The sequence below is a fragment of the Lepisma saccharinum genome, chromosome 5 (genome assembly GCF_977018435.1).
Source record: "Lepisma saccharinum chromosome 5, izLepSacc3.1, whole genome shotgun sequence".
NCBI lineage: Eukaryota > Metazoa > Arthropoda > Insecta > Zygentoma > Lepismatidae > Lepisma > Lepisma saccharinum.
The window spans coordinates 87,546,796-87,562,735 of NC_139233.1; the positions used below are offsets into that span (position 1 = coordinate 87,546,796).

The following is a 15,940-nucleotide window of genomic DNA, read 5'->3' on the forward strand; positions in this document are numbered from 1 at the left end:
TCAGAGGCGTAACCTGCAGGCGGCCCCCTAAGCCTAAGGGGGCCCGAAAAAAAGTAAAAATTATTTTCATTTTTCTCATGTGAAACATATACACAAAAATTGATGATAACTTGCTTGGATATTTTCGTGTATTGAATCTTTTCTTGAAAAAAAAAGACAAAGATTTGTTGATACTAAAACCGATTGTGTTGAGGAGTCAGCCACGTAGCTAGAAATTTTGGCGCCCTAGGCAGGATTGTGGTTTAGTGCCCCCCCCCCTTTTCCCCTGCTTTACCCACTGACAATTTGTGTGTGTCCTTCGATATTTTCTTCCTTCAAATTCGGGTCCCAGGTTCGATACCTTGTAGAGGGATATAGTGGTTCAGATAGGGTTACTAGATCGCTGTAAGGAAAATGTAGGACATGCTGTCCCAAAATGTAGAACATTAAGTCAAAATGTAGGACACAAAACATTCTCAATAAATAATACATATTTCTATAGAACACGTTAGGAAGTAGTTGAAAAATGACACACTTCTGTTTTAAGAAAATGAATTCTTAATGAATTTTTAAATGCAAAATTTCAAAACTTTCATTCATTCTAATCAATCACCTCTTACTACATGATTTAAGTGGTACTTTTCAGAGAAGACAATTTTTATCAAAATTTCAGGTTTAGTCAAAATATATTTATGTTAGAGTGGACAGTCAAACTCTTTGAAATTATAGGGATCAGTACCAAACATTTTACAGTCTTCATGAAAAAATAATTTCTCTCGTGAGTCTGTTGTGCTGATCGTAATGACAGTACTCTCTCAACATCTTGGGTAGTTTTTAGTTCAATAACAGAGTGTCTACCAAAATAACACATCCAGAATTCTTGACTTTTTCTGGACTTTTCTAGTCCTTTTTTCAGTTTTTTTTAATGATTATTTATTCGACCCCTACTTAGGTAAAGCTGGAAATTAGTAATTAAGAAAATAAATATTTATTTAATGAAAACCCCTACCAAAGGGCCAGTTAAGATAAGAACTGAAGCTGAATTTAAGAAGAGAATTAGATCTGCTTTCTCATATTAATACATCCTGAACTGTGTTTGGCAGACAAGCGAGGCTTTGGCGTCTGGACTCACAGTCAGTATAATCAATCTAATGTGGGGCTTGTGTCGGTTGTCCTTGTCCCTATATGTTTGTGACTGTCCCTTCATCCATCTTATCTTACCACCATTCATCCTCATCTTCGCGATTAGCCAAAGGGACAGAAAAAAGTGAAGTAAAATAAACTAAATCAACCAACCAGTCATTTTGATAGCAAAAATTCTTGCCTTTATTGCCTTTTTATAGACTTCTTGACTACTTGTTGATTTCTTTACTTCTTCCTGACTTCCATGACTTTCTTGACTGGCAGATACCCTGAAGAACTTTCCTCTATATACCCCTGCTTTACAATCAAATTATATTGAATATTGAATAAGAATGGGCAACACTTTGTTCCATCAGTATAAACCCTAAGGAAAGATTCTACTCGGGCATTGAACAGTGACGTTATCAGAAATTTTGTTCATTAATTGCTTCCATTTTCCCGTTTGTTTAATAGCAGGACAAACTTTTTTTTTTTTTGTCCAATGACTGAATCGAAATAAATTTTACCATTGAGTTTGGAAGCGCAGTCCATAGACTTGTAACTTGCATGATTTTTTTCCTGTTACGTATTTTCCTAATTAATATTATGTGATGCTCAAAATGTAGGACATTTATAATATTTTTCAAATTACTCCCAGACGCTGGACATAAGGCTAAAATGTAGGACATGTTCGGGAAAAATTGGACGTCTGGTAACCCTAGGTTCAGATCCCACTTTAAACTGTAGGTCCAGTGCTGATTAGCCTTGCTGTGCATAAAGTGGACTTAAAATACCAACTCAATCAATCAATGAAAAAAATCCTTCCTTCAAATTTTGAAATGAGGAAACAAAGAAAAACTCATTTAAAAATATTATAGGTTATATTTAAAGATTCCTAGTTTGCATTTCTGTTGTTTTTTTTTTAAAAAAAAATAGGATATTTATTGATATTTCAGTTATCTTTTAGTGCCTGAAGATCATCTTTAGGAACGTACTATTACTACTACTTTGGTTTGCTGTGTGTTACAAGAATATACCTCTGCCAAGTATAAATTTTCTCTGTCGCATATTATTATATATCATTTTTGTCAGTAATTTATTATTATTATTTAAATATGATAATCTGCTGATGTATCCCTGAATACTTTTTTATCGATTCACATTGAGATTTCAAATTCATTGAACGGATGGGGGCCTTGCAGTCTAATCTCGTCCAGGGCCTCGCTATATGTTGCTAGTACGTGTTATGATAGCTCATGAATCAAGTGGAAAAGTCTCCCCGAGGATTTAAGAATAATAGCAGTAATGATAATGAGTAAATTGGTTTATTTTTATTACTTTATTTAATAGTATCTATTGCATAATAATAATAATTAATAATATTATATAATCAGAACACATTATTTAATATAAATAATGATAATAATAAGTATTATTATTAATTCTACTATCCCTGATCTGTCCCCCATTGCTAAAATTTTAGGCGACGCTCATGAAACACACTCACTTATTTATTGTTATCTAGATAAATTTGAGTTTAGCGTTCTCTGGAAGATCTCATGTTTGTACTTGATTCTCTAAATAGATATTTTCTCCATTTCAGAATTAATTCCCTGTAAGGATGAAGCAAAGTTAGAGAATGCATACAGGAACATACTCGCAAATACATCTTACTACAGTAGCTCATTTTGTGGGGTAGTATTCGAAGGAAACATACCAGATGTCGGTTTACCAAAGAGCTTATCATACAAAATCCGTATGCCTGATCATGGTTGGAGCACAGTCTCTCTATTTCCAATGTTCCCACCAGCTGGACCTGGTTATGGTGGTAAGAATTGTCACAATATATGAAATAGAAGTAGTACCATTTGTAACTACTAGTAAGGAAGGTGTAGTCAAAGAGAGGAAAGAAAGTACAGGATGCTAGTCTGAAAGTGACAGTGATTCTTTTATTAGCATCTAGTTATAATTTGACATTATCTATTGTCTAGTTCATCCTTTACCTATTCTAACACTATGTCTCAAGAGAGAACTTCATATTTTGTCAAGATAACTTTTTCTCATTTTGCCTGTTGTAGGAAACTGTGATTTAGTACTAATCCACATTTTTCTATTGTTCCCTTCAGAATTCTGTACTAGTTTTTTATTCGTTAACTTGCTAATACAGTACTTCTTGTTTCTTGAGAAAGTATATATTTGCTTATTGGGTTTAGGCAGGATTCCTATGCATCCTGGAAAACCTGGAAAACCTGGAATTTTAAAATATTCCTTAATTATGAAATTTCACATTTTTCCAAGATGTACCTGGAATTTTGGAGGTTGTCCTGGAAATTCCTTTGCCCCATTTTATTTGTATGAATTGAAATAAGTTATCATTTAAAACAGGTCAGTGTCATGACAGTGGTTTATTTATTTATGTCACGTTGCTGTGTACTGTAGTCATAGTTTTGTGCTAAGTTTTATTTTTGTGATTGAAGTATAATGCCCCAGGTTTTTGTATTATTTTGTATCGCTCAGAGGTAGAAAATATGATGATAATAATAATGGTTAAAAAAAGGGTTTGCTATCCTAAATATTCCAAGTTTTCTAAAGATATTATTCTTATATATACTTGTATTTATTTTTTCTATCTTTGTATTTTTTTCTGTATTACTGTAAAAATTAAATAACCTTCATTATACTAAGAAATGAAAGGTGTGGAAAGGAGCAGGTGTAGGGGAGTTTGGAGCCTGCATTAAGAAAACGTAAAACTTTTTTTTTTAAGAAAAGAAAATATGTAATGATGTGTATTTTGCCATGCTTACTGTCAGTAGCGTCGCCGCCTTGTAACAAGGGGTTCGATACCCTGTGGAAGCACGTGGCACAGTGCTTCGAATCCCGATTAGCCTAACTGTGCATAAAGTGGACTTAATACACCAACTCAAACAAACTCAAACTCACCACACAGGAGACGAGATGAGGTTGTGACAATTCTCGACTCGTCTCATCTCGATGTCATTCCTAGGTCAAATGAAAAGTTCTCCTTTCCTAGACATTAGAACAGGGTGCAATTTGTGATTTTGTCACAGGACGATAACTTACTTTTACTTAAGTATTAGATATAGTACTTAGAATTGGACATTAATTGGTTAAAATCTAATTTTGATATCGAATGCAACACAAACTCAACGCCATTTTAAGTTAAACCCTAAAGTCAAACTGGAAGAAAATTACATTAGTCAAACGAATGTACGGGATAAACGAGACTCACTGCAGGTCCTATGGTTTCCCAGTTGACTTGTCAAGGCCACTGTGTTATCTAGACTAGACTTCATTCAATTTCTTGCAAATTTTTCTGCATCAAAGCAATGCACTGGGGGTATGAGGAAAGTAAAAGTATGTTTAAAACTTCTAAATTATTTTTCTAATCAGTTAAGGTTAGGTTTATGACATTTCACATTCGGTTGGTAGATATTGGTAGATTTTTAATTGAATTCACGAGGTCTTTGAGCAAGATGGGAATGTTTGATTGAGTGATTTGGTTTATTTTACTTCAAATTTCAACCACTTCTGTCTAATGGCGAAGATGAGGATGAGTGATGATATGATGGAATTGATGAAGGGACACTCACAAATCACACCCATGCCCAGGCTGGGATTCGAACCGGGAACTTCTGGCGTCGTAGAACGCTATGGAGGCTGGCGAGGTGGGAATGTGTTTTGGATTTTCTTGTAGATGCGAAAATCTTTAACTGTGATGCGCACATGCTTTTGGTTACATTAAAGTTAACCTTTTCACGTAAACGAGGAATTGACAAGTCACCTTAAAACATGCATATATATGCATTTAATACTACTAAATACGAAAAGAAATCTTGGCCGGCTCTTCATATTAACCACCAAAGATTGAAAAGAGAAATAAAACAACTTTCGAGCGTTTGGCTTTCCTTGCTTGCTCTGAGATCTGAAGGATTTCGGTTTTGTATATACGTATAATGATACTATTTTCTGTGCTTGAAGAACGTCATTAGGTACAAATAATTATGTTACACATAAATGCTTTGTCAAATGTTTTACAAACATTCCAAACTTAGACCTCTTACGAGTTGATGGGGAACCATTTCAACTCAATACTTTTTTTAAAAAAATACAACACCCTATAGATGTCTGTGGAAATACCGAATACATGGCTTCTAAAAGGCATTGGATGTGCTACAAATCTGCCATAGATTGTTTAGAGATATTTGTATGCTTAGCTATGGGACTTTAAAATTAAAATGAACTGATGTGGACTCTATAAGTATGATACATTCAATAATATGGTTTCTAAATCCAGTTGGTGAGAGACGATTATTCCTGGTTGGGATAGCTGAAGATAGAGGAGAAGGTGGGATCCTCCTCACCCCCTTTAATCTTACCCTGCATTAAAAATCAATAGCTGTATCTTTGTTCGCAATTTTCACATTTTGAACTCCTGATATTCCGTTTCGTTAAATTCAAAATGAGCCCATGAACAAGGTCCAGAGCTTTATATTTTTCGGAAATGTTATCTGGTTAAAATCTGTTTTTAAAATGACCATAAATACTAAGGAAAACAAAGAAATAAAAATTACTTTTGCCAATTTTTAATTAAAAAACAGGAAATTTGTGTGCTGTTCTGAAATGGAATATTTCTGATGCCTTCTATAGCTACTACCTTTGAAGTAGTATATGCGTAGTATATATTTGTGCGTGTGTGTGTGTGTATACCATGTGTGTATATATATATATATATATATATATATATATATATATATATATGGGAGGCTTAATTTTTTACCCCCCCAAATGAAAAACGTTCCTGTGCCACTGATAGGTAGTAAACTGGCATTTGCCAGTTTCCTGTTGCAATTCTTTGTTTCTGCTTGGTTGATATTAAGTTTAATACATATTACTAAATCTTATTATAATTATGCATTATTTATGCTTCAATTGTTGATTTTTTGTATAGAAATAATTTTTTGTTTGCCATTTGTCAATATATTGGAAGTGTTAAATAAAAGCTCATCCCTGAGGCCCCTGTTGAACAGACAATTTGTGTGCAGTTTTCCTTCTCGTTCGTTATTAGTTTTAGTTTAGTGAATTGAGATTGTAAGTGTTGTTGTTTTTAGCTGAAATGTAGTGACCTTCTTATGCACATGTGTAAATACACGAATTGCCCTAATGACTTTGTCTGGAAATTTTTTTGGATATTAGTCCAGAAAACCTGTAAAAATCAGGGATTATTTTTTCCTGCAAAATTATAAACACCCTGTTTAAATGAAGGTTTATTGTAAATTTTTGGGACAACCCATTGGGTGTGTGTGTCTTAAACTTACAATGTGGCTATACATACCAAGGATGATTTAATTTTAGAAAGAATTATCATAATATAAATTGTAACTTTTATACTTACAGATAACTATTTTTATCAAGGATTTCTCGGACTGCAGCTTCTAATCGATAAATCATTTATAGAAGAGGCAAAATATTCAGCAAACTTACCACATGTGAGTGTTTTGATATAATGTTTCAGTCAACTCTGGATGTAGTGAACATTTGGTTATGTGAATCTAAATTACTATGCCACATGAACTATTATCATTGTTAGCATCACAAGTACAACAGTAACGATGCCAAAAGGGGAGTGGGTGCCCCCCAGTCAGATACTTTGCCCCCTGTCTCCTCCCAACTGAAATTACTTAAATATCGAATAATAATAGAGTTCATTTATAAGAGTATGATGATTTTCATCTTTTCTAAGTGGTGTATTCTGCTTGATATCACTTTTCCTGCTTATAATACCAACTTGACTAACAAATATTCGAGCACTGACCTGGACATAGGCAATTTCTTATTCATTTATATTCTGTAATAGTTGTGATTAAACTAAGTTTTAACCACTTTTTAAGAAGTGGAAAAAAGCGTTGAATGTGAATGGTTTTTAAAGCACCACGAACATTTTGAGGACCACAAAACATCATCTGTAGTATGGGCAAATTATTCTAATCATGGGTCGTTAGTGACAATGATAATTAGTAAAAGTCATTCAAAGGCTATTCAAGATTTGGTTGGTTGTTTGATTTTGTGTTTTAAGTCCACTTTATGCCCAGTAAGCTAATCGGGACTGAACCTACAGTTTAAACTGCCTCCACCGGGTATCGAACCTGGGACCAAAAATGATCCAAGGAAACTGACACTACATGTTAGTTGTTGGGGATGCATCGGGGTTTCTTACTATTCAGGGACTTGATTTTCAAGATTATGAGTCTGATGCAAACCTTAGCAAAGGGAATGATATATTTTGTTTGAATGCTCTGCTAGCATCTTTTTGTAGTGAATAAATAACGTTGTCGCTCAGCAACTATCCTTTTATATTGGTTACCTACTTACGTGAGATAGTACCATCCTTTGTAGTGAATAGTTAGTCTTATATATACTGATAACATCTATTCTTAGCGAGTGAGTAGTCTTTTTTTGATGTCGTTGTTAGTTTTAAACAAATAAAGCAATTCACCATGAATTCATTCAGTCCTTTATTTGGAACATAACAGCTTTCATGCCATTTTCTGTCTATAATAACACATATAAAATGTACACAATTGTTTTACATTAAAATTGTCAGTCCTTCCCCCTATTTTACAGATATTAGATTAAAAAAAGAATACTTTGCCTTTTACAATTGTGTTACACTTTCTTAAACAAAATAACAAAATATAACCAATCCGCACATCTGGTTTAACAACTAAACTTACATTTTTTTGGAAACTGAACCTTTAGATTATTTAAAGTTTTATACAAGATATTTCTCACTCTATTATATTTTGAGCATTCCAGTATTATATGTTGTCCTCCAAAAATATTTGACCCCACCACAAATAAATATTCTGGTAAAATTGATATCACAGTAAATAGACGCCGGATATACACATGAATGTATGAGAGAAAATTAATATGAAATATCAATTTATGAAATTATGATTGAAAAGTACAAATTAAATATATCACTGATGTAAATATCCCAGTGGGCAATATATATATATATCTAAAACACTGTTTATTAACCCTAGATGTACTATTATTAGGAAAAGTGCCTGTGAGCTGGTTAGAGAGTGTCACGGGACATCAGTCCTTTCATCACATAATGGAGCTCGTAAAAAATTCCGCCCCAAGGGTGAAATTTCCTGTGCCAAAGCAAGCAAATCTGACATTTTTGTTGGCGTTGCTTTAAAAAATAAGAATCCCCGAGTAGTAGGATGGAGATTTTGTAAAATAGTCTCGACTAAAACGTGCTCTTCCCATATAATGTTCAGAGCATTGGCACAATCTACAATGTCCAAAGCAAAAGAATATAAGGTTTCAGAGGACTCCTGAAATCTACAGACTTTTAAATTTATCAAGAGAGTAAGTATATTAGAAGGTACCAATGCTTTCCAGAGTTGACATTTTAACGCAAACCAAGAGGCATGCGCAGCAAAAGCATCAAGCCAGAGTATTTTTAAGTTTCCCCCAGTTTTTCTTAAGACATTTGCAGAATTAAGGATTCAGGTTACATATTTATACTGACAATTAGTTGAACAGACAAAATGAAATTGAACAAAACTTCACTGTTTTCCCCATTATATAGCTGCAAGGCATCAATGTCTGCGTCCAAATTATGCAACATTACCTTAGTCGACAGGGAGGAATTCGAAGTAGATTCCTTGAATCTTCACCCTCAGACTTATCCTCCCTCGTCTTGTTTGGAGTTGTAAATAGTACTTTTGGCACCTTGATACAATAGGGCCATTTGGGGTTGGTGGTATGATCTAACTGTACATATCCATTAAGTTGAGACATCGCACAAAGGTAAATTATATATATAAATATGGGAAAAGAATTCAAAGGAAAATGGGCACTGAAAAAGAAATATCGATGAATAATTCGTCGATTAAAGGTTCTCCAGGCCTGCTACCATCTTTTTGTAATTAATATCTTTTGTTTGAATGCTCTGCTAGCATCTTTGTGTAGTGAATAAATAATGTTATCACTCAGCAACTATCCTTTTATATTGGTTACCTACTTACATGGGATAGTACCATCCTTTGCTGTGAATACTTAGTCTTATATACACTGATAACATCTATTCTTAGCGAGCGAGTAGTCTTTCTTTGATTTCATTGTTAGTTTTAAACAAATAAGGCAATTCACCATGAAAGGCAACTTACAATCTTATTTAGGTCGTAAATATTACATATTTAATATTGCAGAAAATTCTTCTATGTATGGCGTATCTGTTACAAGCTACCAAAAGTAAACAACGTCATACAAGTCAGTTGAGGAAGCGATTTATATATAAAAAAGACAACCAATACACTCTTTTAGCTGCAACCCACTGATTACCCGTGAACGACGCAACTGTATGGAAAATGTTCACCATCTGGTGAAAAGAACCCTGTTTTTATCGAACGAGAAAATGCCCCTTCTCTAATGCAAACTTGTCGGAAATATGGGGGAATCCTCTAGCTCTCCCTTCCAACTAGTTTACGTAACTTCCTAATCCGCGCAATTCAATCTATTTAATGCAGTCGCCTGTTCTACATTGCGAATTTTGTAGATCTATTATCTACCCTGAAAAGTTCATGTTTAATTCAATGAAAGGAAGATACAAGATTATCTGACATTTATTTTAAATCCCCACTTGAATAAGATTCATGTACAACAATAAATAGCACTCTTTACATTTACTTCCTTCGAAGTCGATAGGTTCATTCAATGTCAAATTTAACTTGATCAAAATAATTTACAAGGTACAGCGACCGGCAAAAAAAGTGCACGTAATTTCAATACACAATTCCTGATTAATATTTTTCCCACAAAAACATGACTTGATTTCTAACAACTCACAACCCCCGACCTTCATTCTCACATTTGCTCCACTTTTCTCGGACAAGATTCAGAACATAAAAAGTACGATATATATATACATAACTCCTGAGAAAAGCAATTCACACATATTTACACTCACAAATACATTCCAGCTCACGACGTATAAAGAGTCACCATAAACATAAACTATGAATCAACAGCAGAATTAAATGCCTTCGGAGTGCTTGCATAATGAGAACATTATTCTAAAATTTTAATGAAGTCTCTAAAATGCAATTTAAAGTAGCTGAAATTACTTCTTTTGGCTAAACCCGTACTAACGGTATTCCAACCCCCGTTACATAATTGGACAAATTCCACACCAGTTGGAAAAAAAGATAACAGCTCAAGTGAAATGAATCGCTAGCCAGTTCTTTTTGTGCATTCTTGCCACTTATGTAACAGTAGGGGAGGAAGACCAGGCTAGCACTCCGAGAGCTTCGTTGTCAAGTTGATTCTGTAAGCTCGAGTCTCGTTCCTGTTTTGTTCTGCATGGACAGCTCAGTCGTGAAAAAGAATAATCGCGCATGTGCAACCAAAGGGCGTCGCCAGAGGTGAGGCCTCAGCTGGCGATTTTTACAACCTGAAGGCAAACATTACGTAATCAATTTCTCCGTGCTTTTATGATGACTTACAATACTTCACTATCACCATAATTGGAGAGAGTGAAGCCATGGCAGATAGATATTTTTAAATTGACTATGATCTAGTCGCCACAGATACTCTTGAACTTAATTTCAAAATGAGGAGATATTATTCGGTAATGTATTGAACTTGAACCTTAAAATGCGAATTACACTCAAATTTCGATTCAAAGCATATTAATCTGTAATCTCTGCACTTATTCTCAGCAAAATAAGCCAGAAAGTGGAAGAGGCGAAAGAATTCGCACTGAAGTCAGATGAAACAAAAGACATTGCAAGAAAGGAACAGGACAGATATTTGTCTCGCAGCAGGTAAATGAACGCTCTTTTAGGATTTGCCACTCTTCAATCATTAGATGCAGGTTCGCTCTTTCTCGTACATATCAAAATCGAAGAACTTCTTCCCACTAACTCCATAGGTGCCTCTAATTGTGTAGCACAGACATACTTTGGAGTGGTAGAGTGAGGTGCACCAGGGTCAGAATATTTCTTGAATTATGAGATAACTGTAACCTTTTTCTGATTTTTATTTCTGTGATAACATTTCTCTGAAAGGTGAAATGCAGATTAAGCCCCAAAACTCTTCAGTGTTATGAAGATGGAACAAAAGTAATCCCAATGGATTTCTTTGAAATCCTAGGAAAGTATAAATTGGCATTTCACAAGGTTCACACTCTTGTTGTATTCTCTGTAACAATTCCAGTTTCCAGCATGTGAAAGAACCTCTTCATGTTTGAAACCTTTGAAAAGTCTTGTTCGAAACAGGATGCTGGATGCCTGATTTGGCTGTCCTTGCTATTGAGAAGAAGATGTCAAGTCTTGGACGTACCAAAGGTGGACAATATGTTCTCCAAAGCACATGTAGCAGAATTTTCCCACAGAAGAATTACACTTCACTAAGTGATTTTCGTTGTTTCTAATACTTAAGAAGATTAAGTCATATTTACTTTGCAAGAAAATTAAACTCTTCGAAACATATTTTTTCGTCATTTATATTATTATCTTATAACTAGAATATTTATATCAGTAGTTTCATCTCAAGAAAGATGATGAATTATAAAATTATAAATGTCTTCCAATACTGAAATAGGCTACTAGAAAGAACGCAACTTGTGCCAGTAGCCACGAATGAAAGAAAAGAATTAATGCCTTTATCAAAGCAAATCATATGGAGATAAACTCGTAATCAAGAAGAAAATTTAGGCAGTAAACGTCCACTCTAAATAAAGGACAAAGACGAAACACCATACATGAATATAATAATAATAATAATTGTTGTTGTTATTATTATTATAAGTATATATATATATATATATATATATATATATATATATATATATATATATATATATATATATTATTTATATATAGTGTTTTCGGGCATTTTAATGTGACTGCCCCCAACAATATTTTGTCACCCCACTTCCACCCCCCAGTCACTTTTCCCTGGTGCCATCACTGAAGTACGTACAACACAGTACAGTGGTCCCTCTATAATCTGGCACTTCGCCAATCCAGCCCCTCCAGTAGTCGAGCGTTGAGAGAGTGGGGATCGTGAAAGGGAAAACAAGTTACTCTGCATGTCAGTGTCAGAGACCTTGGCATGAGGTAAACACTAGGCTCAGTATAGCAATCTGTATGCATCATTATTGCACTAATTGTTACACTAATTTCCATTTTAATATATGTACATATACATATTTTGTAATGTTTTGTGCAATAAACAGGTTTTGCTATTAAAATGCATTTTTTTAAAAATGAACCTCCACGAATCTGGCTTTTTTGTTAATCCGGCAGTCCTCTTGTCTGATATCTGCAGGATTACTGTATTTAGAAACCAAACTTGACACAAACGGACCTCCTGCAGTTTCTGTTTTGATGGCATGCAGAGGAACTGAAGTTGAATGGGATGGGTGCTCAGAGCATGGGTGAGAGTGTGGGGTTGAACTAAGGATGATGATGAAACATGTTGGTTTTTTTGGTTTATTTTACTTCACTTTCCTGCCACTTTTGGCTAATTGCAAAGATGAGGATGAGTGATTATATGATGAAGAGACATTCACAAAGAAAACCCATGTCTAGGCTTGGATTCAAACCTGGGATTCCTGGCATCGTAACATGCTGTGCTAACATCTCTTCCATGGAGGTTGGAGAGAAATGTGGGTTTGAGGCAAGGGACATTAATTGACTGACTGATTGATTTAGTTTATTTCACTTCACTTTTCTGCCACTTGTGACTAATTGCAGAGATGAAGATGAAGATGAATGATGATATTATGAAGGGACACTCACCAAAAAATGCCCAAGCTCGGATTTAACCTGGGTCCCGTGACATCGTAGCATGCTATGCTAAACACTACACCACAGAGGTCAGCGTAGCATTCATTAAAACAGTGTAGCAGACACGGATAAGCAACATTTTCAAGAATACAGTAAATTAAGATAAAATGTGAGTTAAAGTTCCGCAAGCACCGTGCCATGAAGGCACATTTAGAGGATGTTGTGGTATGGCTCCACACATTTATGATCTCGGCCATTTTGAAGGTGATATGACTAGCACCATGCTCTGGCCGAATCTAATTGATTTATGTTTTATACTGTACTATGGTTGATATTTTGTTTCATTAATAGACTCTGTGTCGTTCAAACTACACTTTTATTTCCTTGGTCACTGTTAGCCTCAATTCAGGTAAAGGGAAGGATGGAATTTCGGTTTTAGTAAACTTTGGATATAGTGAACCAATTATCTGAATCTGTGGAGGTTCATTATAAGCAAAGTTGACTGTATCTGCATTTCACTCTCTTGCATCATATTTTGTGTAGTTCCAATTAACATCTTTGCAATAATTATTTCATTCTCTTTTTCAGATCAATGTGCAGAAATTTCCTTATCCTCCATATGTAGACGATCGAGGCTTTAGCACTATAACAAGAACAATTCTGCCACTTATTACTGTATTAAGTTTCCTGATGTTATCACCATCTATAATTAAGAGAATTGTGGAAGAAAAGGAAACAGGCGTAAAGGTATTTTTACACATAATTTTCCTCTACTGCATGAAATTAAATATTTACATAATTGTAATTTAATGTACATTAACTGCATACTATTCTCAGTGGCGAGGTGTCTGATGCAGCGATGACAAACCAAAATAATAAAATTATTGCTTTTCAAATATTTTAAAGAAGAATTAAAAAATAAGTCAGAATAGTCACATATTTCCATGAAATTAGTCAAGTGACACGATGAAATGGCTAGAAATACACACGAGATGCACTAAGTTTAGCATATTGAAGGGAGAGCCTAGTCCTACCCCCCCCCCCCTTTTCAGTGCACAACCATCTTACTACATTTTCTGTTGAGTGCAATGGTGTCAGGTAGCCCAGGTCATCGCAGAAAATGTGCAAATCCAAGGTTCTTCGATGCCAGTTTCACCCACTCTTGAAGGTCTGGCCATAAGATCATCAAGATGAAACTTCTCAGTGTGTCTGCTACTTCCAGCACTGTAAAGCTTGCATAGCTCTTGTTTTTAAGAGAAAAGCACATATTGTAAGAGAGGTTTAACAATTTTTCCATTTTTCAGGTAGAATTTATTATCTTCCTCATTTTACGATCATATACTCCTAGAAAAAAACATTCTGCATTTGGCCAGCTCTACTTTACACGTCATTAGGAACACTGTCATCATTATCAATGTAGGAATGGCACCTTTTTTCAGTCTCTTCTTCAGTGTATTTCCTGATAATTCGGATTTTAAGTCATGTTCGTAATATTAAGTAAAAAATGTTTGCATACTGAAATTTTGTATTTTTGATAGGATTTGCTCTCCCGATTTTTTGTAACTTCTCATCGGATGGAAATGTATGGTAAACAAATTCAGAATATTTAGTTTTCTTGAGGTAGTGTGGACATGAACTTACAGCACTGTCAGATATTATTATCAATCAGATACTAGAATGTGAATCACACAACATAACGCATGACCTTGGCATTTACCATGGAGAAATATTGGCCGGTTGAAAGATTGACTACATAAAATTGTCACGTTTCATCACTGATTATTCTCCATATAGCATCCAGTTCTTACATCTATTTTTCTGGAATATTACAATGTTTCAGTTACAATACATATACTTAACTATGGTGTCATGATTTCTATGTTAAGGACTGCAGAAAAAAAATTCTGTACCCACTTTCAATAATGTAATATGCCCTGCATTGGTTATCTCTGTAGGGGAAACGTCCATAATAATCCCTTTTCATATCTGTGTTTGTTAGGGCTGAGCCCAAGGGCCCCTTGCCGTATTTTTCTCAGGGGGTGGGGGGGCAGGATCATAGAAATTTTTATTATTATTATTGTTTTATTACTTCTTTTACTGTTGCTATTATTGTTGTTGTTGTTGTTGTTGTTGTTGTTATTATTATTATTATTATTACTATTTCTACTACTTGGTTTTGAAAATTGCATACATTTGTAATTTCCATATTCTATATATTTATATGCAATTTACATAACTGTATATTGATAAAAATCTGTTTTTTATAGTTAATCAGTGTAAAATAGACTGTAAGCTTAAAAGTTACCCTACTTCAAATAATAATAATAATAATAGTTGTTGTAACTTACAGCCTGTAAGTCACAGAAAACAACATTTTTTTGGTACAAAATATCACTACAATTTAACCTTTCGAATTACATGAACTCTTTCCAGAAATTTTGCCACCCCTGGCCCCTCCCTGTGGGCACCCTTGGCTGAGTCGATACCACTTTGAATAGATACCAATCCTACTCTCACCGCTTACCACCATTACGGATATTGAAATTTCGTAATATTTTTTTTTTTTCAAATTATTGATTAATATTAGGGTATAAGTATTCCATTTTAATTGCATGCATCATCAATTGACCAATATTTTTGCTTTAAAATATTCAGGAATCACATAAGAATATTAAATTACATGTTACGTTATCACAAAATTCAGTTGTGTTACGATTGCTCTTGCAAATTGCAACTGTTCCAACAATTTTGTTTCATCATCTGAACTAGAAAATATATTAGCATTCAATAATTTATTAGGAATTGTCTTTTGAGTTTGTGTCGAGACTTGGGAATTTAAATTCTTTGTGCAGGCCCGAATTGAAACTGCATGTATGCTTCTTGTTCATACTTATTCACTGCTCTAGAAATAACGGAGCCTGCAGAAAACAATAAAAACCATGATGCTAGCTAACTTAAACAGTAAACTGCTGCCTGTTCGTCATCTCGATGAAATTGTAGCAATTGGATTG

General features: G+C 34.4%; 1 protein-coding gene across 4 annotated transcripts in view; it reads left to right on the forward strand.

Moving 5' to 3' along the window:
* LOC145987929 (phospholipid-transporting ATPase ABCA3-like) overlaps positions 1-15,940 on the forward strand; it is a 178,303-nt gene that overhangs the window by 87,950 nt on the left and 74,413 nt on the right. For all 4 annotated transcript variants that reach the window (XM_083122749.1, XM_083122748.1, XM_083122751.1 and 1 more), the window contains 3 exons: positions 2,705-2,929; positions 6,517-6,608; positions 13,518-13,676. In XM_083122749.1, coding sequence (XP_082978875.1) covers positions 2,705-2,929; positions 6,517-6,608; positions 13,518-13,676 — 476 coding nt within the window. The remainder of the gene's footprint in view (positions 1-2,704; positions 2,930-6,516; positions 6,609-13,517; positions 13,677-15,940) is intronic.